At 47.2% G+C, this 24,289-nt stretch overlaps 1 protein-coding gene across 3 annotated transcripts in view; it reads right to left on the bottom strand.

Annotated features, from left to right (window-relative positions):
* Positions 1-3,769: 3,769 nt before the first annotated feature.
* VPS16 (VPS16 core subunit of CORVET and HOPS complexes) overlaps positions 3,770-24,289 on the bottom strand; it is a 1,150,777-nt gene continuing 1,130,257 nt past the window's right edge. For all 3 annotated transcript variants that reach the window (XM_033944752.1, XM_033944754.1, XM_033944753.1), the window contains one exon: positions 3,770-4,253. In XM_033944752.1, coding sequence (XP_033800643.1) covers positions 4,109-4,253 — 145 coding nt within the window. In that variant the 3' untranslated portion in view covers positions 3,770-4,108. The remainder of the gene's footprint in view (positions 4,254-24,289) is intronic.

Raw genomic sequence — 24,289 nt, 5'->3', positions numbered from 1 at the left:
CTACCGGTACTGAGAATTTAACTACTGATTGGAATCTCCTTTTCAATCAAACCAAAAAAATTATGAAGATTGAGCTAAACAGTGGAATCTTAGTAGAATATTGCAAATGTGAAAGAATTCCACGCGGATTAAGAATCAATAAAGAACCTCAAAATTTTAAGGATGATAATGAGTTTCTATCCAAATGGAATATGATTCTGAATAAATGTTCCTTTGACTTAAAAGCAGAAAACAAGTCGAGGATTTAAAACAAGATGTAGAAAAAACTATGACAACTTTAAAATCTACTCAATCTTCAGAATCATTCCAAAATCAATTGACTAAAATAAATGAAAATTTAGAAAAGTTTAAAGAAAACACCAAGAAGTTTAAACTTAAAAAATTCTACATAGATGAAAAAGACTACCAGAGTAATAAGGTGTACCACTGGATGCAAACTAATGATAACCAAGATACTACTGTTTCAACTTATGCAGCTGACTCTAGTACGTCCTCAACTAGCCTCAGCTCTTCAGGAAGCTCCAACTCAGGGAAACCTTTTCGGTCTCTGAGGCACGGCTGTGCTTTATGCAAAGTTTCTAGGAAGTAATATTGTATCTTCAGCTTCTGAAATAGCAATGACTCAAAACTACTTCATGTTTAAGGATATCTATTTTCAACAATGTTCAGGAGTAGCAATGGGAGCCTCTTTTGCCCCCTACCATAGCCAATCTGTTTATGTCCTTCATTGAAGAATGATGGATTTATAATTCTCCATATAAACAATATATGATATACTGGATACATTTTATTGCCATTTTTTTGCTTGTGGGAAGGCCTTTTGGAAGCTCTTCTTTTTGTTGGATACTTGAATTCTTGTCATGCAAACATTAAATTGGAGGTGCATTATGATGTCAGTAAAATCACCTTCCTGGATGTAGTAGTAGAGATAAGTGATGCACAATTTGAGACGTCGGTATATTCCAAAGAAACTGACAGAAATTCATTGCTTACATTTTCTAGAATGCACCCTTACCCAATGAAGGCTAATATGCCTTTTGCAATTTTTGCAATATCGATGGATATATGGAACAAAACAAAAATTTTGGGGAAAATCTGATGTACTACAGAATAAATTGGTGTTGTGTAGTTACCAGGTATTAATAGTAAAGAATTAATAGTGAGGAATTGATTCAATATAGAGAACATCAACACGATAAAGAGATTCTACCTTTTGTAATGAAATACTCCAATCTGTCTTCTCGCTTACAATGAACCATTCACCCTCATCTTTCAATGTTGAAAATGCATCCTTGCTTTGAGAACACTATGGTATCAAAGAAATAGAAATCTTGGTGATTCATTGAGTCCAAATATATTAAGGAGAGACGATAATCTGAAGGAAAACAGTTATGGAGGACATTATACATGTGTACATAGTACCATGTGCCCATTAATGTTAGAGACACAGATGTTTGAACACCTGTATACACATATGGTATATCAACTAAAAGATCACACTACATATTTGACTAGTGGGGAGGTCTATTTAATTTAATGCCATCACAGGGGGTCAAGACCTGCTTACAGGAACATAAATCCTGTGTCCAAATGAGTAGATTGGAAGAGCCACTGGTCATTTATTGCTGCCAGTATCGTCATGATTTTAGTGAGTTGAGGTGCATTATATTGGAAACATCAATCTACTAGAAGAGGGAACTGGTGCTGCTTTTTGCAGTAAAGGGAACAACGCTGGGCTTATGAGTTAAACAAGGTTAGCCCTTACGGGCTAAATGCCCGGATCGAATGGTCTGCATTCTACTAACAGCCTGTTGACATCCATCAGGATTTTTGTCTGATGAGGAAATGGGCGGAACTAGTAATGATAAAGAGTGCTAGTTCTTGGCATCCTTAAGCTTTGACATCATTTTTTTTTTGAAGCATTACAGCAAGTTTGGTAGATAACTTTGCAGTGTGAAAGACAGATGTGCTACTCCTGATGCAGCCTGGAGTGACATTGCTAAAGAAATCTACTGTAGCGGCATTTAATTTTTGGGTGACTGATAAAATGAAGAAAGTGATTAAAAAGAAGCTAAAAGGATCAGAGGCAAGGGTTAGGACCATAAACCAAGTGTGGATGTTATTTAAAAATACCATTGTGGAAGCCCAGACCAGATGTATTCCACATATTAGCAAAGATGGAAAGAAGAGAAAATGAGAGTTGGTATGGTTAAAAGGTGAAGTGAAAGAGGCTATTAGAGCAAATAAAAACAAACAAAACAAAATCCAAAACCATCATTTAAGAATGGAAAAAGGATCCAAATGAAGAAAATAAGATGAACCATAAGCAATGGCAAGTTAAATTCAAAGCACTGATAAAGAAAGCTAAGAGAGAATATGAAGAGAAACTTCTCAAAAAGGAAAAAAGTTATAGTAACAATTTTTTTAGGTACATCAGAAGCATAAAACCTTTGAAGGAATCCAAGGGACCATTGGATGATCAAGGAGCAAAAGGGGCACTCATGGAGGATAAGGCTATAGCAAAGAGACAATGATTTTTTTACTTTGGTCTTTATGGAAGAAGATGAACGAGATCTTCCTGAACTGTTAATGGTTTTCAAGGGTGATTATGTGGTGGAACTGAAAGAAATCTTGGTGAAATCTGGAAGATGTACAAAACCAAATTGACAAGTTAAAAAATGATAAATCATCTGGATCAGATGGTATTCATGCCAGAGTACTCTTGTCAGAAACTGTTTTCATAAACTTTGTATGATCAGATCTTTTTCCAGCTTCTTGGAGCCCCCCTCCTCATTAAACATTCTAACCCATTCACTAGTAATCGCCAAAAATTATTTTATGTAATATGCTTATTTTTATAATCTTTTGTAAACCGTGTTGAACTTCTGGTTACGTGGTTAATAAGCACGTAAAATTACGTGGTTACGTGGTTAATAAGCATGTAAAATTGACTATTGTAACTCCCTTTATAAAGGATTATTGCTATAGGAAATCAAATGCCTACAACTTATTCAAAATATTTCCATCAAAATCATTACTAATTCAAAAAAATTTGAATATGTCACCCCTCTTCTTAAAAACGCTCTATGGCTCCCTATTCTTTACCGTATCACTTTCAAAATTACCTTACTTACTTTTAAAACACTGCTTTCTAGACAGCCAGCCTTCATTGAAAAATTACTTATTCCGCATACCCTCTCTAGAAACCTAAGATCTTCTCAAAATTTTCTCTTCATTCTCTCCCTCCAGACCTTTCATATGCATCATACAACTTCATTTGCCATAACAGCGCCACTAATTTGGAACTCTCTATCCTCCAATATCAGGGAAGAATCAAATATTGATAAAGGCGCTTTCATTCATTGATTTGTAGCTTCTCTTCAGATTCTGTAATGGCAGCCCTGAATAGCCTTTTCCCCTCCCTTTTGTATTACCCATAATTGTGTTCTTTTCTGATTATATTGTAGTTCTCCCCCCAGTCCTTTTGTCTCCTGTTTGCTTGGGGTTTTTTTAAAATCTTTGTCCTAGCATTTGTTAAATATTTTGGGCTCCTTTTACTAAGCTGCATTAGGGCTTTAACGCGCAGATTAGCACATGCTACATTGCCATGTGCGCTAGACCTTAATGCCAGCATTGAGCTGGCATTAGTTCTAGCTGGGTAGCGCACAGTGTAGCGTGCGGTAATTTCCTGTGTGCGCTAAAAATGCTAGTGTGCCTTAGTAAAAGGAGCCCTTTAAATTTGCATTCCCTCCTTTAAAAAAAAAATGTATTGTATTTTACATCGCCTAGAACGTTGATAGGCGATTAATCAAATTTTTAATAAACCTTGAAAATAACTCAAACATAACCTTTTACAGAATATAACTAGCACATGGGGCATTACTCTTTACTTTAAACCATAAATTAAACATGCTTATAAAAGATTGGACTTGGATATATCTTGCAATGATAAGCACGCTGCTGATTGGATTAATTCAGAAGGTTCTATTCAGAACATGTCTATTTGCTAGGAAAGGTATTTCCCTATACAAACCTTCTTTTACATACCACAATAATCTTAAATTTGACAAAGTTGCTAAAATTATATCTATAATGCATAACATCTGTTTTATTTCTTCAAAATCTGAGTTTTTGCTCGGTTGATCTTCTCCAGAATGACACTGTCAGTGGTGGGAGTACATTTAGACTGAACCAGGATCATTTCATTCTCATTCTTGTGTTCTATTGCAGCCTCAGCAGCTTGATCCAAATCCCTGAAATTAAAAGACATTTCATGCTTGCAGACAGATAAGCATATGAAAAAAACAGTACTATACAAATGACTAGAAAACGATAATCTGCATAGATGTCATTATAGGGTGGTAAGGGGTAGATAAGTTTCACCCCCCTCAAAAAAATGGCTTGCCACTCCTTTAATATTCTAATTCCAGACTAAAACCCTTTACACAATAGTATGCCATGCCCTCTGTTTTTTTACTGCAACAATCCATCGTGCCTAGCAATCCGCTCACGCGGCAGCCCTTAGGTCAAAGACCAGTACCCTATTTGAGTCTAGCCTTACCCGCGTATGTTCTGTTCCAGTAGGAACTTATCCAACCTTTTCTTGAATCCCTGAAGGGTTTGATGGGATATTATCTCTGGCTGCAAAATTTTACGGACCTATTTATTTATTTAATTTGATTTCTACCCTGTCCTTCCAGTAGCTCAGAACAGGTTACAAGCCAACATTCACAGTGGAATATATTTGGACAGTACAATGACTATACAGCAACTTAAGTACAAGTTAAGAAGAATGGAGAAGAGAGTGCAGAAAGGAAGGGGGAATTTAAGGGGGGAAGGGGGGGTTGATTACAGTTGGATTTTTAGTTGAAGAGGAGAGTTTTCACTGCTTTCTGGAAAGTCATCAATGAGTTCTGTAATTTGATTTGCGGGGGAGAGTTGGTTCCAGAGTTGAGGGATGAAGTAGCTGAAGGAGCGTTTGCAGGCAGTTTCTCTATTTCAGAGTGGAGGAGGCAGGTGGGGGTGTACATGGTTAGCTTGGTTTCTAAGTAAGCTGGGGTGGTGGCGTAGATTCTTTTATGTGCTATTATGGTAATAGCACATAAAAGAATCTACGCCACCACCCCAGCTTACTTAGAAACCTTGAATGCGCTGATGTACCAGAGAACAGGTATTTTATTAATGGTTATTCGTGTTGTTTTTGTCTGAGCGAGGCTGTTATAGAGGGACTGGATGTTGGAGTGCCAGGTGAAGGCCGCTAGGTCAATGGAGTGGGGGATATTGGGTGCAGGCTTTGTTGAGATTATGAATGCCTGTGGCCTCATAGCGGGGCTGGGGTAGTTTTGATTGGGAGTTGGAACTCAATGAGGTGGCGGTCTGACCGGGACAGGTGTAGTGGTGCAGATTGTTTGTTGGGGCTCTGCAGTTAGGTCCCTATGGGTGAAGATTAAGTCCAAGGTGTTGCCTGCTGAGTGTGTGGGGGTGGTTACAGCTTGGTGGAATCCCAGGTTGGTGATGAGGAGAGGAAGCTGTCACTCATTCCTGAGGTGTTGGGGTAGTCTGGGAAGTTGAAGTCTCCCAGGATGGTCACATGTTTGTGGGAGATGGATAGCTCAGTGATGAATTCAAGGAGGGACTCTAGGGCTTCTGCTGGGGAGTGGGGGGCTCTGTAAAGAAGGATGAGGGTGATTTTTGTGTTTATGGCCCATGGTGAAGGCTAGAACCTCTAGGGTGGGAACGTTGATAGCTTATCAGTTTTGGTATGGTGGAGGTCTTGACGAAGGTGGCCACTCCGCCTATCATGAGTTTGATTCTGTGGTGAACAAAAAAAGGGGAAAATAATTCCACATCACAAAAGATGCATAGAGAATAAAAGCAGAATAAAAACCACACTATACCCAGATGAAAACAGGAAAATATAAAATGTTTATTACGACTTGTTCTCTCAGGAGGCTTTGATGAGCCAGGCACTAGGAGTTATCGAGTCTGCAGCAGGAACAGCTTTGGAGCTTTGGAGGAATCCAGAGACTGAGACAATTCAGCCAATACATCCAAGTACTTTTTCCTTTGCAAAACCCAGCAATGTTACCTTGGATTCCTTATGGGACTTAGTCGTTAGTATGGGGCAGTCATTGTTTTCACAAATAAAGGAATTAGAAAAAAGAGTATTGGAACAAAAAGAAGAACTTAAAAACTTTAAACAAGAGACTGCTATAATGGGAAATAAGATGGAAAATATTGAAAAAGATTTGTTAGGAGTGAAGCAAATGCAGACTACTCTTATTAGGGATAATACTAATTTGAGAAGGAAAATTGAAAACCTGGAAAATAATTCCTGTTCTGGTAATCTTAATTTATTAAATTTTCCAAAAACCTCAATGATTTCCGCAAAAGAAATGTTGAAAAAATATCTTATGGAAAATTTGAATATTTCGGAAGATATGCTTCCTCCTTTTACACAAGTATTCTATTTACCAGCAAAAGAACAAGAAGATCTTGTTCCTCTTCTAAAACAGGATTTACAAATGGATGTTACTGCAATCCTAGAAACATCATTGAAGGATATAGTAAAACCTGCTACGCTAATACTAACAGTGGCATTATTGCCTGATAGAGATTGGCTACTAAAGATGCTCTTCAAAAATATACATAAAGCATTTTTGGGACTAAAGATACAGATGTTCCCAGATGTGATTAAAGATACCCAAAAACGCAGATGACAATTGCTCCTTAAACCAGGGGTAACAATGTTGGGAGGTGTTTTTCTATTACGATATCCCTGTAAATGTATTGTTAATTATAGATCCAATACATATGTATTATTTGACCCTTCTCAATTAGCAGGGTTCCTCTCTACGAAACGCCTAGAAAGGGTAAATGAAACAGCAGCAATATTGTAAAGTAGTTAGAAGACTCCTACTACCGAAGTCAGATGTTTTGTTTTTCTTGTTAATAATATGATTTAATTTCATTAGCACTCACTTGAATTCATGGATCCATTATTATGGGATTAATAGTATTGATTAAGAATTGTATAGCCTAATTGATATTTTGTTTTGCTTAAATTATCTTATCTGTCTTATTTTCAATATTTTGTACAAGAGGTTTCTTGGAAAAATTTAAAAGTAATAAATAAATAAATATAAAATGTTTATTACAAAAAACAAATGTAGCTATGTGACTGTACACTATGGTAATCAATATGAAATAAAATGGGACCCAATGTGTAGTAGAATGATAGGACTCAACACAGTCTGTGTTTTGGAAATACTAGCCTTCCTTGGGAATCCTCAAAAAACCCTACAGGGTATAAGTAAATTTAATTGATGTGTACACAAATCAACCAGGGTGAAATATGTGAGAAGTGATATGCTGCATATCAGTGGTGGCTCAAGGCAATCTGCTGCTTGAGGTGAGGGATGAGCTGCCCCCCCCCCCCCCCAAGCATCCAAAATGTGGGTAGGACAAGGGCTGCCCCAAATATTAGGCAAAACTGGCCAGCTGCCTATGGCAACAACTTTTTAGCGGGTAGTAGGTTCAGTAACACAGTAGCCTCATGCACCACTCCTTTTAGGCACAGGTCACCCATGTTTAAAGCAAAACAATAGATCCTGCCAGACAAACTCAAAGAACCATGTTTCTCACCACACATATTTTGACTTGCTTTTCTGCAAAAACACAGAGGAGATATATGATAGTCAAACAACAAGAAGCAAAATGAGATAGAAAGGAAAAGAAAAGCTCTGTTTAACATATCATAATAAAATTAGATATATGGGAGCTGATATTTATTTTTAAAATTTATAACCCGCTTAAACCTAAGCAGTTCACAGAATACATACACAATACAAGCCAAGATAACTTACATACAACTAAAAACTTCTCCAATTTAAATAAACAATTGTTCAAAAGAAAGCCTCTACACTTATGGTGGAGCCATGGAGCTGTGAAGATGCATGCAGCAGCAGCTCCGGGGAGCCTTGCAGTCTGAACCTGCTAATATAGATTGCTACCTAATTTTTCTGCTCCTCTACGGCTAGCTCAGTACTTGGGCTGCAAATCGATTGAGTCTCGTGCAACGGTGCCAGATGGCTACAAAACCGATATGAAAAGACGGAGAAGGGGAAGCAGCAGGAAGCTAAAATGGCGGACATCATTGCGCCGGCTTCCCCTGCCTCACATTCACTCAGCTTGGCATGGGAGGCTGAGGTCACAAATGAAGTTCAGTTAGCCCTTGAATACACGGTGGGCAAACAACTCCAACAGATATTGGACAAATTAGAAATGGTGGACCAATGTTTCACAGCCATTTCCAATGACTTGCAGGAAGTGCAGCAACGTGTAAGCTCAGTGGAGGATTGTGTGCACGTGTTAATGACAGATTCCCATGCCACTACATCTCGATTACTCAAGCTGGAGGTCAAGGTAGAGGACCTGGAAAACTGGTCCCGCTGGAACAATTTATGGTTGGTTGGCTTCCCTGAATCAGTACAGGTTCAGACCTTGCATACATTTTTGGAGACCTGGCTAGTGGACTCTCTCCGACTTACCTCCTTGCCAGGGCTGCTCCGTAAAAAAAAGCGCTTATAGGCTGGGCCAGCAGCATGATGCCTCCAGAAGACCACGCATTGTGATTTTCAAGGTCCTCAATTATGCACATAAGATGGCCATCCTTCGTGCGATCAGAGCTGGGAACATGTTATAGTATGAGAACTGGCCTATAATATGCTTCTAGGATTATTCAGTGCAAGAACAGCAGGCTAGAAGAGCGTTTTCGCCTCTTTGTTCCCAGATGTTCCAGAATAAAGTCCGTTTTAACTTAATGTACCCATCTTTCATGATGAATCAACTCACTTATTTGAGAACATGGCTTCGGCTAGCTCCTTTCTACAAACTCTATCAAAGTCCTGATGGCAATCTCTACTTTGAAACTGTTTTGTGTGTTGTGCCACATATGACTTGAGGCAGCTTTGTGACCTGTTAAAGGAGCTGAACAGTTTCTACACAGTTTGCAGTTACCAGTTACCGGATTTTTCATTATGGACTGGATATTTAAGTATGTGCTAATCATATGGGGTGGAGGGGCATTTATGTGTTTTTTTCTTTCAGTTTTCTTTTATCTTTCTGATAACTCCTCCCTTTTTTAGTGTGAACTTTAGGGGTTGATACTGCTCCTTTGAGCTACCTTTATCATACTTAGTTTACACTTCCATATGTGGTTGTTTTTGCTGGTCATCAGCTCAGTACCTGTTTTATAGGGCTTACATTACCTGTCTTTTCTCTGTGTAGCCAATATGGTTGGCTGCTACCCAACTTAGCCTGTGGCTTGGTGGGCAGCGTATTGAACGCTGTTACAAAGGCCAGCTTGGGAGCCAGCCAGTGGCAGATGGCCTAACAAAATATCACTGTGAGGTCCCTTGGCTCCCAAGAAGTGACACTCGAGAGGTGGCCAGAAGAGGTCTGCATGGGAAAGGGGACCGCGAGAATACCGCGGGTCCCGTGGGACTCCCGCAGGGATCCCCCCTGATCCAGGGGACTCCCAGGGGGACCCCCCTCGGGCCCACGGGTACCCCCTCTAACCCACGGAACTCCCACAGGGATGGAAGGCTTTGGTAGCAGGGTTTGACTTACTGAAGCCTACCTAAATTCTGACGCAGCTGAGAGACCAGTCTGGCGCCATGGTGGAAACAGCCATGCTGAGCAGTGAGCTCAGCATGCACAAAGCTGAAAGCCTTGGTCCGGCGGTGGGGCGGGAACAGGAAGCAAGGCTCTCAGCTGTTTATGTGCTGAGCTCACTGCTCAGTATGTACACAGCTGAGGGCCTTGCTTGCTGATTAGTCGGCAAGGCTAGAGTGGGAAGATACAGGATGTATTTAGTGATCCGCCCAGCACCCCAAAGGCCTTGATACCGGTGAGACTCAAACTCGAAGAGAGTGACCCGAGAAAGCAGGAAACAAGGAATCGAGCGATTTGTTTTATCAGACCCAAGCTGAGGATGGAGCAGCAATGAGTACAGCAGGCTTTAGAGAAGCAGGAGGATTCTGCAGCCGGCAGTTAGGTAATTAACTTAAACATAAAAGAAACTGTGGAATTGATGATCCTGATGAAATCTTTTACTGTGTTTTATATTTTCATATTGCGTTTAATTTTTTAATTCATCTGCACCTTTTTCAAGTAAAGATTTCATCAGAATCATCAATTCCACAGTTTCTTTTCTGTTTGTGCTGCTGTTTTCCTAGTGGAATCTCAGGTGGAACCCTTTTTTTATTTTCTGATCAACCCTTGCTTTGTTTGCCTTCTGTGTCCAAAAACCCATTCTATCCCCCACCTCAGCATCTCTTTCCCTCCCTACCACTTTCCCAAGTCCATGCCTTCTGTGTCCAAAAACCCATTCCCTCGCCCGCCTCAGCATCTCTTTCCCTCCCTTCCTCTCTCCCAAATCCATACCTTCTGTGTCCAAAAACCCATTCTATCCCCCACATCAGCATCTCTTTCCCTCCCTTCCTCTCTCCCAAGTCCATGCCTTCTGTGTTCAAAAATTCATCCCCTCCCCCACCTCAGCATCTCTTTCCCTCCCTTCCTCTCTCCCAAGTCCATGCCTTCTGTGTCCTAAAACCCATTCTATCCCCCACCTCAGCATCTCTTTCCCTCCCTTCCTCTCTAACAAATCCATGCCTGCTGTGTCCAAAAACCCATTCTATCCCCCACTTCAGCATCTCTTTCCCTCCCTTCCTCTCTCCCAAGTCCATGGCTTCTGTGTCCAAAAACCCATTCCCTCCCCCACCTCAGCATCTCTTTACCTCCCTTCTTCTCTCCCAAATCCATGGCTTCTGTGTCCAAAAACCCATTCTATCCCCTACCTCAGCATCTCTTTCCCTCCCTTCCTCTCTCCCAAGTCCATGCCTTCTGTGTTCAAAAATTCATTCCCTCCCCCACCTCAGCATCTCTTTCCCTCCCTTCCTCTCTCCCAAGTCCATGCCTTCTGTGTCCTAAAACCCATTCTATCCCCCACCTCAGCATCTCTTTCCCTCCCTTCCTCTCTAGCAAATCCATGCCTGCTGTGTCCAAAAACCCATTCTATCCCCCACCTCAGCATCTCTTTCCCTCCCTTCCTCTCTCCCAAGTCCATGGCTTCTGTGTCCAAAAACCCATTCCCTCCCCCACCTCAGCATCTCTTTCCCTCCCTTCCTCTCTCCCAAATCCATGCCTTCTGTGTCCAAAAACCCATTCCCTCGCCCACCTCAGAATCTCTTTCCCTCCCTTCCTCACCCAAGTCCATGCCTTCTGTGTCCAAATACCCATTCCCTCCCCCACCTCAGCATCTCTTTCCCTCCCTTCCTCTCTCCCAAGTTCATGCCTTATGTGTCCAAAAACCCATTCCCTCCCCCACCTCAGCATGTCTTTCCCTCCCTTCCTCTCTCCCAAGTCCATGCCTTCTGTGTCCAAAAACCCATTCAATGCCCCACCTCAACATGTCTTTCCCTCCCTTCCTCTCTCCCAAGTCAATGCTTTCTGTGTCCAAAAACCCATTCAATCCCCCACCTCAGCATCTCTTTCCCTTCCTCTCCCAAGTCCATGCCTTCTGTGTCCTAAAACCCATTCCATCCCCTAACTCAGCATTTCTTTCCCTCCCTTCCTCTCTCCCAAGACCATGCCTTCTGTGTCCAAAAACTCATTCCCTCCCCCACCTCAGCATCTCTTTTCCTCCCTTCCTCTCTCCCAAGTTCATGCCTTCTGTGTCCAAAAACCCATTCCTTCCCCCACCTCAGCATCTCTTTCCCTCCCTTCCTCTCTCCCAAGTCCATGCCTTTTGTGTCCAAAAACCCATTCCATCCCCTACCTCAGCATCTCTTTCCCTACCTTCCTATCTCCCAAAACCATGCCTTCTGTGTCCAAAAACTCATTCCCTCCCCCACCTCAGCATCTCTTTTCCTCCCTTCCTCTCTCCCAAGTTCATGCCTTCTGTGTCCAAAAACCCATTCCCCCCCCACCTCAGCATCTCTTTCCCTCCCTTCCTTTCTCCCAAGTCCTTGCCTTCTGTGTCCAAAAACCATTCCTTCCCCCACCTCAGCATCTCTGTCCCTCCCTTCCTCTCTCCCAAGTCCATGCCTTCTGTGTCCCAAAACCCATTCTATCCCCCACCTCAGCATATCTTTCCGTCCCTTCCTCTCTCCCAAGACCATGCCTTCTGTTCCAAAAACCCATTCCATCTTGCACCTCTGCATCTGTTTCCCTCCCTTCCTCTCTCCCAAGTCCATGCCTTCTGTGTCCAAAAACCCATTCCCTCCCCCACCTCAGCATCTCTTTCCCTCCCTTCCTCTCTCCCAAGTCCATGCCTTCTGTGTCCAAAAACCCATTCCCTCCCCCACCTCAGCATCTCTTTCCCTCCCTTCCTCTCTCCCAAGTCCATGCCTTCTGTGTCCAAAAACCCATTCCCTCCCCCCTCAGCATCTCTTTCCCTCCATTCCTCTCTCCCAAGTCCATGCCTTCTGTGTCCAAAAACCCATTCCCTTCCCCAACTCAGCATCTCTTTCCCTCCCTTCCTCTCTCCCAAGTCCATGTCTTCTATGTCCAAAAACCATTCCTTCCCCCACCTCAGCATCTGTTTCCCTCCCTTCCTCTCCCCCAAGTCCATTCCTTCTGTGTCCCAAAACCCATTCCCTCCCCCACCTCAGCATCTCTTTCCCTCCCTCCCTCCCACCCAGGTCCATGCCTTCTGTGTCCAAAAACCCATTCCCTCCCCCACCTCAGCATCTCTTTCCCTCCCTTCCTCTCTCCCAAGTCCATGCCTTCTGTGTCCAAAAACCCATTCCCTCCCCACCTCAGCATCTCTTTCCCTCCCTTCCTCTCTCCCAAGTCCATGCCTTCTGTGTCCAAAAACCCATTCCCTCCCCCAACTCAGCATCTCTTTCCCTCCCTTCCTCTCTCCCAAGTCCATGTCTTCTAAGTCCAAAAACCCATTCAATCCCCCACCTCAGCATCTCTTTCCCTCACTTCCTCTCTCCCATGTCCATGCCTTCTCTGTCCAAAAAGCCATTTCCTCCTCCACCTCAGCATCTTTTTCCCTCCCTTCCTCTCTACCAAGTCCTTGCCTTCTGTGTCCAAAAACCCATTCTATCCCCCAACTCAGCATCTCTTTCCCTCCCTTCCTCTCCCCCAAGTCCATGCCTTCTGTGTCCAAAAACCCATTCCCTCCCCCACTTCAGCATCTCTTTCCCTCCCTTCCTCTCTCCCAAGTCCATAACTTCTGTGTTCAAAAATTCATTCCCTCCCCCACCTCAGCATCTTTCACTCCCTTCCTCTCTCCCAAGTCCATGCCTTCTGTGTCCAAAAACCCATTCCCTCCCCCACCTCAGCATCTCTTTCCCTCCCTTCCTCTCTCCCAAGTCCATGTCTTCTATGTCCAAAAACCCATTCAATCCCCCACCTCAGCATCTCTTTCCCTCCCTTCCTCTCTCCCATGTCCATGCCTTCTGTGTCCAAAAAGCCATTTCCTCCTCCACGTCAGCATCTCTTTCCCTCCCTTCCTCTCTCCCAAGTCCTTGCTTTCTGTGTCCAAAAACCCATTCCCTCCCCCACCTCAGCATCTCTTTCCCACCCTTCCTCTCTCCCAAGTCCATGCCTTCTGTGTCCAAAAACCCATTCTATCCCCCACCTCAGCATCTCTTTCCCTCCCTTTCCTCTAACCGAAGTCAATGCCTTCTGTGTCCAAAAAGCCATTCCCTCCCCCACCTCAGCATCTTTTTCCGTCCCTTCCTCTCACCCAAGTCTATGCCTTCTGTGTCCTAAAACCCATTCTATCCCCCACCTCAGCATCTCTTTCCCTCCCTTCCTCTCACCCAAGTCCATGCCTTCTGTGTCCAAAAAGCCATTGCTTCCCCCACCTCAGCATCTCTTTCGCTCCCTTCCTCTCTCCCAAGTCCATGCCTTCTGTGTCCCAAAACCCATTCTATCCCCCACCTCAGCATATCTTTCCCTCCCTTCTTCTCTCCCAAGTCCATGCCTTCTGTGTCCAAAAACTCATTCCCTCCCCCACCTCAGCATCTCTTTCCGTCCCTTCCTCTCTCCCAAGGCCATGCCTTCTGTGTCCAAAAAGCCATTCCCTCCCCCACCTCAGCATCTCTTTCCCTCCCTTCCTCTCTCCCAAGTCCATGCCTTCTGTGTCCAAAAACCCATTCTATCCCCCACCTCAGCATGTTTCACTTCCTCTCTCTGAAGTCCCTGCCTTCTGTGTCCAAAAACACATTCCCTCCTCCACCTCAGCATCTCTTTCCCTCCCTTCCTTTCTCCCAAGTCCTTGCCTTCTGTGTCCAAAAACCCATTCCCTCCCCCACCTCAGCATCTTTCCCTCCCTTCCTCTCTCCCAAGTCCATGCCTTCTGTGTCCTAAAACCCATTCTATCCCCCACCTCAGCATCTCTTCCCCTCCCTTCCTCTCACCTAAGTCAATGCCTTCTGTGTCCAAAAAGCCATTCCCTCCCCCACCTCAGCATCTCTTCCCCTCCCTTCCTCTCTCCGAAGTCCATGCCTTCTGTGTCCAAAAACCCATTCCCTCCCCCACCTCAGCATCTCTTTCCCTCCCTTCCTCTCTCCCAAGTCCATGCCTTCTGTGTCCTAAAACCCATTCTATCCCCCACCTCAGCATCTCTTTCCCTCCCTTCCTCTCTCCCAAGTCCATGCCTTCTGTGTCCTAAAACCCATTCTATCCCCCACCTCAGCATCTCTTTCCCTCCCTTCCTCTAACCCAAGTCAATGCCTTCTGTGTCCAAAAACCCATTCCCTCCCCCACATCAGAATCTTTTTCCGTCCCTTCCTCTCACCCAAGTCTATGCCTTCTGTGTCCTAAAACCCATTCTATCCCCCACCTCAGCATCTCTTTCCCTCCCTTCCTCTCACCCAAGTCCATGCCTTCTGTGTCCAAAAAGCCATTCCTTCCCCCACCTCAGCATCTCTTTCCCTCCCTTCCTCTCTCCCAAGTCCATGCCTTCTGTGTCCAAAAACCCATTCTATCCCCCACCTCTGCATCTCTTTCCCTCCCTTCCTCTCTCCCAAGACCATGCCTTCTGTGTCCAAAAACACATTCCATCTTGCACCTCTGCATCTCTTTCCCTCCCTTCCTCTCTCCCAAGTCCATGCCTTCTGTGTCCAAAAACCCATTCAATGCCCCACCTCAGCATCTCTTTCCCTCCCTTCCTCTCTCCCAAGTCCATGCCTTCTGTGTCCAAAAACCCATTCAATGCCCCACCTCAGCATCTCTTTCCCTCCCTTCCTCTCTCCCAAGTCCTTGGCTTCTATGTCCAAAAACTCATTCCCTCCCCCATCTCAGCATCTCTTTCCCTCCCTCCCTCTCTCCCAACTCCATGCCTTCTGTGTCCCAAAACCCATTCCGTCCCCCACCTCAGCATCTCTTTCCCTCCCTTCCTCTCTCCCAAGTCCATGCCTTCTGTGTCCAAAAACCCATTTCCCTCCCCCACCTCAGCATCTCTTTCCCTCCCTTCCTCTCTCCCAAGTCCATGCCTTCTGTGTCCTAAAACCCATTCTACCCCCACCTCAGCATCTCTTTACCTCCCTTCCTCTCACCCAAGTCCATGCCTTCTCTGTCCAAAAACCCATTCCCTCCCCCACCTCAGCATATCTTTCCATCCCTTCCTCCCTCCCAAGTCCATGCCTTCTGTGTTCAAAAACCCATTCAATGCCCCACCTCAGCATCTCTTTCCCTCCCTTCTTCTCTCCCAAGTCCATGCCTTCTGTGTCCAAAACTAAAAAGCCATTCCTCCTCCACCTCAGCATCTCTTTCCCTCCCTTCCTCTCTCCCAAGTCCATGCCTTCTATGTCCAAAAACCCATTCCCTCCCCCACCTCAGCATCTCTTTCCCTCCCTTCCTCTCTCCCAAGTCCATGCCTTCTGTGTCCAAAAACCCATTCCCTCCCCCACCTCAGCATCTCTTTCCCTCCCTTCCTCTCTCCCAAGTCCATGCCTTCTGTGTCCAAAAACCCATTCTCTTCCCCACCTCAGCATCTCTTTCCCTCCCTTCCTCTCTCCCAAGTCCATGCCTTCTGTGTCCTAAAACCCATTCCTACCCCACCTCAGCATCTCTTTACCTCCCTTCCTCTCACCCAAGTCCATGCCTTCTCTGTCCAAAAACCCATTCCCTCCCCCACCTCAGCATCTCTTTCCCTCCCTTCCTCTCCAAAGTCCATGCCTTCTGTGTCCAAAAACCCATTCCCTCCCCCACCTCAGCATCTCTTTCCCTCCCTTCCTCTCCAAAGTCCATGCCTTCTGTGTCCAAAAACCCATTCCCTCCCCCACCTCAGCATCTCTTTCCCTCCCTTCCTCTCTCCCATGTCCATGCCTTCTGTGTCCAAAAACCCATTCCCTCCCCACCTCTGCTCTCTCCCTCCCTTCCTCTCTCCCAAGTCCATGCCTTCTGTGTCCAAAAACCCATTCCCTCCCCACCTCTGCATCTCTCCCTCCCTTCCTCTCTCCCAAGTCCATGCCTTCTATGTCCAAAAACCCATTCAATACCCCACCTCAGCATCTCTTTCCCTCCTTTCCTCTCTCCCATGTCCATGCCTTCTGTGTCCAAAAAGCGATTCCCTCCCCCACCTCAGCATCTCTTTCCCTCCCTTCCTCTCTCCCAAGTCCATGCCTTCTGTGTCCCAAAACCCATTCAATGCCCCACCTCAGCATCTCTTTCCCTCCCTTCCTCTCTCCCATGTCCATGCCTTTATGTCCAAAAACCCATTCAATCCCCCACCTCAGCATCTCTTTCCCTCCCTTCCTCTCTCCCATGTCCATGCCTTCTGTGTCTAAAAAGCCATTTCCTCCTCCACCTCAGCATCTCTTTCCCTCCCTTCCTCTCTCCCATGTCCATGCCTTCTGTGTCCAAAAACCCATTCCCTCCCCCACCTCAGCATCTCTTTCCCTCCCTTCCTCTCTCCCAAGTCCATGCCTTCTGTGTCCAAAAACCCATTCCATCCCCACCTCAGCATCTCTTTCCCTCCCTTCCTCTCTCCCAAGTCCATGCCTTCTGTGTCCAAAAACCCATTCCATCCCCCACCTCAGCATCTCTTTCCCTCCCTTCCTCTCTCCCAAGTCCATGCCTTCTGTGTCCAAAAACCCATTCCCTCCCCCACCTCAGCATCTCTTTCCCTCCCTTCCTCTCTCCCAAGTCCATGCCTTCTGTGTCCTAAAAACCCATTCCCTACCCCACCTCAGCATCTCTTTACCTCCCTTCCTCTCTCCCAAGTCCATGCCTTCTCTGTCCAAAAACCCATTCCCTCCCCCACCTCAGCATCTCTTTCCCTCCCTTCCTCTCCAAAGTCCATGCCTTCTGTGTCCAAAAACCCATTCCCTCCCCCACCTCAGCATCTCTTTCCCTCCCTTCCTCTCTCCCAAGTCCATGCCTTCTGTGTCCAAAAACCCATTTCCCTCCCCACCTCTGCATCTCTTCCCTCCCTTCCTCTCTCCCAAGTCCATGCCTTCTGTGTCTAAAAACCCATTCCCTCCCCACCTCTGCATCTCTCCCTCCCTTCCTCTCTCCCAAGTCCATGCCTTCTATGTCCAAAAACCCATTCAATACCCCACCTCAGCATCTCTTTCCCTCCCTTCCTCTCTCCCATGTCCATGCCTTCTGTGTCCAAAAAGCCATTCCCTCCCCCACCTCAGCATCTCTTTCCCTCCCTTCCTCTCTCCCAAGTCCATGCCTTCTGTGTCCAAAAACCCATTCCCTCCCCACCTCTGCATCTCTCCCTCCCTTCCTCTCTTCCAAGTCCATGCCTTCTGTGTACAAAAACCCATTCCCTCCCCACCTCTGCATCTCTTCCCTCCCTTCCTCTCTCCCAAGTCCATGCCTTCTGTGTCCAAAAACCCATTCCTCCCCCACTTCAGCATCTCTTTCCCTCCCTTCCTCTCTCCCAAGTCCATGCCTTCTGTGTCCAAAAACCCATTCAATCCCCACCTCAGCATCTCTTTCCCTCCCTTCCTCTCTCCCAAGTCCATGCCTTCTGTTTCCAAAAAGCCATTCCCTCCCCCACCTCAGCATCTGTTTCCCTCCCTTCCTCTCTCCCAAGTCCATGCCTTTTGTGTCCAAAAACCCATTCCCTCCCCCACCTCAGCATCTCTTTCCCTCCCTTCCTCTCTCCCAAGTCCATGCCTTGTGTCCAAAAACCCATTCCCTCCCCCACCTCAGCATCTCTTTCCCTCCCTTCCTCTCTCACAAGTTCATGCCTTCTGTGTCCAAAAAACCTTTCCCTCCTCAACCTCAGCATCTCTTTCCCTCTCTTCCTCTCTCCCAAGTACATGCCTTCTGTGTCCAAAAACCCATTCCATCCCCCACCTCAGCATCTCTTTCCCTCCCTTCCTCTCTCCCAAGTCCATGCCTTCTGTGTCCAAAAACCCTTCCATCCCCCATCTTAGCATCTCTTTCCCTCCCTTCCTCTCTCCCAAGTCTATGCCTTCAGTGTCCAAAAACTCATTCCCTCCCCCACCTCAGCATCTCTCTCTCCCTTCTTCTCTCCCAAGTCCATGCCTTCTGTGTCCAAAAACTCATTCCCTCCCCCACCTCAGCATCTCTTTCCCTCCCTTCCTCTCTCCCAAGTCCATGCCTTCTGTGTCCAAAAACCCATTCCCTCCCCCACCTCAGCATCTCTTTCCCTCCCTTCCTTTCTCCCAAGTCCATGCCTTCTGTGTCCAAAAACCCATTCCCTCCCCCACCTCAGCATCTCTTTCCCTCCCTTCCTCTCTCCCAAGTCTATGCCTTCAGTGTCCAAAAACCCATTCCCTCCCCAACCTCAGCATCTCTCTCTCCCTTCTTCTCTCCCAAGTCCATGCCTTCTGTGTCCAAAAACTCATTCCCTCCCCCACCTCAGCATCTCTTTCCCTCCCCTCCTCTCTCCCATGTCCATGCCTTCTGTGTCCAAAAACCCATTCCCTCCCCCACCTCAGCATCTCTTTCCCTCCCTTCCTTTCTCCCAAGCCAATGCCTTCTGTGTCCAAAAACCCATTCCCTCCCCCACCTCAGCATCTCTTTCCCTCCCTTCCTCTCTCCCAAGTCCATGCCTTCTGTGTCCAAAAACCCATTCAATGCCCCACCTCAGCATCTCTTTCCCTCCCTTCTCTCCCAAGTCCATGCCTTCTGTGTCCAAAAAGCCATTCCCTCCCCCACCTCAGCATCTCTTTCCATCCCTTCCTCTCTCCCAAGTCCATGCCTTCTGTGTCCTAAAACCCATTCTATCCCCCACCTCAGCATCTCTTTCCCTCCCTTCCTCTCTCCCAAGTCCATGCCTTCTGTGTCCAAAAAGCCATTCCCTCCCCCACCTCAGCATCTCTTTCCCTCCCTTCCTCTCTCCCAAGTCCATGCCTTCTGTGTCCAAAAACCCATTCCTATCCCCCACCTCAGCATATCTTTCCCTCCCTTCCTCTCTCCCAAGTCCATGCCTTCTGTGTCCAAAAACCCATTTCCTCCCCCACCTCAGCATCTCTTTCCCTCCCTTCCTCTCTCCCATGTCCATGCCTTCTGTGTCCAAAAACTCATTCCCTCCCCCACCTCAGCATCTCTTTCCCTCCCTTCCTCTCTCCCAAGTCCATGCCTTCTGTGTCCTAAAACCCATTCCTACCCCCACCTCAGCATCTCTTTACCTCCCTTCCTCTCACCCAAGTCCATGCCTTCTGTGTCCAAAAACCCATTCCCTCCCCCACCTCAGCATATCTTTCCATCCCTTCCTCTCTCCCAAGTCCATGCCTTCTGTGTTCAAAAACCCATTCCATGCCCCACCTCAGCATCTCTTTCCCTCCCTTCTTCTCTCCCAAGTCCATGCCTTCTGTGTCCAAAAACTAAAAAGCCATTTCCTCCTCCACCTCAGCATCTCTTTCCCTCCCTTCCTCTCTCCGAAGTCCATGCCTTCTATGTCCAAAAACCCATTCCCTCCCCCACCTCAGCATCTCTTTCCCTCCCTTCCTCTCTCCCAAGTCTATGCCTTCAGTGTCCAAAAACTCATTCTCTTCCCCACCTCAGCATCTCTTTCCCTCCCTTCCTCTCTCCCAAGTCCATGCCTTCTGTGTCCTAAAACCCATTCTACCCCTACCTCAGCATCTCTTTACCTCCCTTCCTCTCTCCCAAGTCCATGCCTTCTGTGTCCAAAAACCCATTCCCTCCCCCACCTCAGCATCTCTTTCCCTCCCTTCCTCTCTCCCAATGTCCATGCCTTCTGTGTCCAAAAACCCATTCCCTCCCCACCCCTCGCATCTCTTCCCTCCCTTCCTCTCTCCCAAGTCCATGCCTTCTGTGTCCAAAAACCCATTCCCTCCCCACCTCTAGCATCTCTTCCCTCCCTTCCTCTCTCCCAAGTCCATGCCTTCTATGTCCAAAAACCCATTCAATACCCCACCTCAGCATCTCTTTCCCTCCCTTCCTCTCTCCCATGTCCATGCCTTCTGTGTCCAAAAAGCCGATTCCCTCCCCCACCTCAGCATCTCTTTCCCTCCCTTCCTCTCTCCCAAGTCCATGCCTTCTGTGTCCAAAAACCCATTCAATGCCCCACCTCAGCATCTCTTTCCCTCCCTTCCTCTCTCCCATGTCCATGCCTTCTATGTCCAAAAACCCATTCAATCCCCCACCTCAGCATCTCTTTCCCTCCCTTCCTCTCTCCCATGTCCATGCCTTCTGTGTCTAAAAAGCCATTTCCTCCTCCACCTCAGCATCTCTTTCCCTCCCTTCCTCTCTCCCAAGTCCATGCCTTCTGTGTCCAAAAACCCATTCCCTCCCCCACCTCAGCATCTCTTTCCCTCCCTTCCTCTCTCCCAAGTCCATGCCTTCTGTGTCCAAAAACCCATTCCCTCCCCCACCTCAGCATCTCTTTCCCTCCCTTCCTCTCTCCCAAGTCCATGCCTTCTGTGTCCAAAAACCCATTCCCTCCCCCACCTCAGCATCTCTTTCCCTCCCTTCCTCTCTCCCAAGTCCATGCCTTCTGTGTCCAAAAACCCATTCCCTCCCCCACCTCAGCATCTCTTTCCCTCCCTTCCTCTCTCCCAAGTCCATGCCTTCTGTGTCCAAAAACCATTCCCTCCCCCACCTCAGCATCTCTTTCCCTCCCTTCCTCTCTCCCAAGTCCATGCCTTCTGTGTCCAAAAACCCATTCCCTCCCCCACCTCAGCATCTCTTTCCCTCCCTTCCTCTCTCCCAAGTCCATGCCTTCTGTGTCCAAAAACCCATTCCATCCCCCACCTCAGCATCTCTTTCCCTCCCTTCCTCTCTCCCAAGTCTATGCCTTCAGTGTCCAAAAACTCATTCCCTCCCCCACCTCAGCATCTCTCTCTCCCTTCTTCTCTCCCAAGTCCATGCCTTCTGTGTCCAAAAACTCATTCCCTCCCCCACCTCAGCATCTCTTTCCCTCCCTTCCTCTCTCCCAAGTCCATGCCTTCTGTGTCCAAAAACCCATTCCCTCCCCCACCTCAGCATCTCTTTCCCTCCCTACCTTTCTCCCAAGTCCATGCCTTCTGTGTCCAAAAACCCATTCCCTCCCCCACCTCAGCATCTCTTTCCCTCCCTTCCTCTCTCCCAAGTCTATGCCTTCAGTGTCCAAAAACCCATTCCCTCCCCCACCTCAGCATCTCTCTCTCCTTTCTTCTCTCCCAAGTCCATGCCTTCTGTGTCCAAAAACTCATTCCCTCCCCCACCTCAGCATCTCTTTCCCTCCTCTCCTCTCTCCCATGTCCATGCCTTCTGTGTTCAAAAACCCATTCCCTCCCCCACCTCAGCATCTCTTTCCCTCCCTTCCTCTCCCAAGTCCATGCCTTCTGTGTCCAAAAAACCCATTCAATGCCCCACCTCAGCATCTCTTTCCCTCCCTTCTTCTCTCCCAAGTCCATTTCTTATGTGTCCAAAAACTCATTCCCTACCCCACCTCAGCATCTCTTTCCATCCCTTCCTCTCTCCCAAGTCCATGCCTTCTGTGTCCTAAAACTCATTCTACCCCCACCTCAGCATCTCTTTCCCTCCCTTCCTCTCTCCCAAGTCCATGCCTTCTGTGTCCAAAAACCCATTCCCTCCCCCACCTCAGCATCTCTTTCCCTCCCTTCCTCTCTCCCAAGTCCATGCCTTCTATGTCCAAAAACACATTCAATACCCCACCTCAGCATCTCTTTCCCTCCCTTCCTCTCTCCCATGTCCATGCCTTCTGTGTCCAAAAACCCATTCCCTCCCCCACCTCAGCATCTCTTTCCCTCCCTTCCTCTCTCCAAAGTGCTTGCCTTCTGGGTCCAAAAACCTATTCCCTCCCCCACCTCAGCATCTCTTTCCCTCCCTTCCTCTCTCCCAAGTCCATGCCTTCTGTGTTCAAAAACCGATTCCCTCCCCAACCTCAGCATCTCTTTCCGTCCATTCCTCTCCAAAGTCCATGCCTTCTGTGTCCAAAAACCCATTCCCTCCCCCACCTAAGCATCTCTTTCCCTCCCTTCCTCTCTTCCAAGTCCATGCCTTCTATGTCAAAAAACACATTCAATACCCCACCTCAGCATCTCTTTCCCTCCCTTCCTCTCTCCCATGTCCATGCCTTCTGTGTCCAAAAACCCATTCCCTCCCCCACCTCAGCATCTCTTTCCCTCCTTTCCTCTCTCCAAAGTCCTTGCCTTCTGGGTCCAAAAACCCATTCCCTCCCCCACCTCAGCATCTGTTTCCCTCCCTTCCTCTCTCCCAAGTCCATCCCTTCTGTGTCCCAAAACCCATTCCAACCCCCACCTCAGCATATCTTTCCATCCCTTCCTCTCTCCCAAGTCAATGCCTTCTGTGTTCAAAAACCGATTCAATGCCCCACCTCAGCATCTCTTTCCCTCCCTTCTTCTCTCTCAAATCCATGCCTTTTGTGTCCTAAAACCCATTCTACCCCCACCTCAGCATCTCTTTACCTCCCTTCCTCTCACCCAAGTCCATGCCTTCTGTGTCTAAAAACCCATTTCTTCCCCCACCTCAGCATCTCTTTCCCTCCCTTCCTCTCTCCCATGTCCATGTCTTCTATGTCCAAAAACCCATTCCATCCCCCACCTCAGCATCTCTTTCCCTCCCTTCCTCTCTCCCAAGTCTATGCCTTCAATGTCCAAAAACTCATTCCTTCCCCACCTCAGCATCTCTTTCCCTCCCTTCCTCTCTCCCAAGTCCATGCCTTCTGTTTCCAAAAACCCATTCCCTCCCCCACCTCAGCATCTCTTTCCCTCCCTTCCTTTCTCCCAAGTCAATGCCTTCTGTGTCCAAAAACCCATTCCCTCCCCCACCTCAGCATCTCTTTCCCTCCCTTCCTCTCTCCCAAGTCCTTGCCTTCTGGGTCCAAAAACCCATTCCCTCCCCCACCTCAGCATATCTTTCCCTCCCTTCCTCTCTCCCAAGTCCATGCCTTCTGTGTCCTAAAACCCATTCTACCCCCACCTCAGCATCTCTTTACCTCCCTTCCTCTCACCCAAGTCCATGCCTTCTCTGTCCAAAAACCCATTCCCTCCCCCACCTCAGCATATCTTTCCCTCCCTTCCTCTCTCCCAAGTCCATGCCTTCTGTGTCCTAAAACCCATTCTACCCCCACCTCAGCATCTCTTTCCCTCCCTTCCTCTCCAAAGTCCATGCCTTCTGTGTCCAAAAACCCATTCCCTCCCCCACCTCAGCATCTCTTTCCTTCCCTTCCTTTCTCCCAAGTCCATGCCTTCTGTGTCCAAAAACCCATTCCCTCCCCACCTCTGCATCTCTCCCTCCCTTCCTCTCTCCCAAGTCCATGCCTTCTGTGTCCAAAAACCCATTCCCTCCCCACCTCTGCATCTCTCCCTCCCTTCCTCTCTCCCAAGTCCATGCCTTCTTTGTCCAAAAACCCATTCAATACCCCACCTCAGCATCTCTTTCCCTCCCTTCCTCTCTCCCATGTCCATGCCTTCTGTGTCCAAAAAGCCATTCCTCCCCCACCTCAGAATCTCTTTCCCTCCCTTCCTCTCCAAAGTCCATGCCTTCTGTGTCCAAAAACCCATTCCCTCCCCCACCTCAGCATCTCTTTCCCACCCTTCCTCTCTCCCAAGTCCATGCCTTCTGTGTCCAAAAACCCATTCCCTCCCCACCTCTGCATCTCTCCCTCCCTTCCTCTCTCCCAAGTCCATGCCTTCTGTGTCCAAAAACCAATTCCTCCCCCACCTCAGCATCTCTTTCCCTCCCTTCCTCTCTCTCAAGTCCATGCCTTCTGTGTCCAAAAACCCATTCAATCCCCCACCTCAGCATCTCTTTCCCTCCCTTCCTCTCTCCCAAGTCCATGCCTTCTGTTTCC

Source organism: Geotrypetes seraphini, chromosome 5 (assembly GCF_902459505.1).
Source record: "Geotrypetes seraphini chromosome 5, aGeoSer1.1, whole genome shotgun sequence".
Classification (NCBI taxonomy): domain Eukaryota; kingdom Metazoa; phylum Chordata; class Amphibia; order Gymnophiona; family Dermophiidae; genus Geotrypetes; species Geotrypetes seraphini.
The sequence above is the reverse complement of the archived record's forward strand: the minus strand, read 5'-3'. Positions and strand labels throughout refer to the sequence as shown.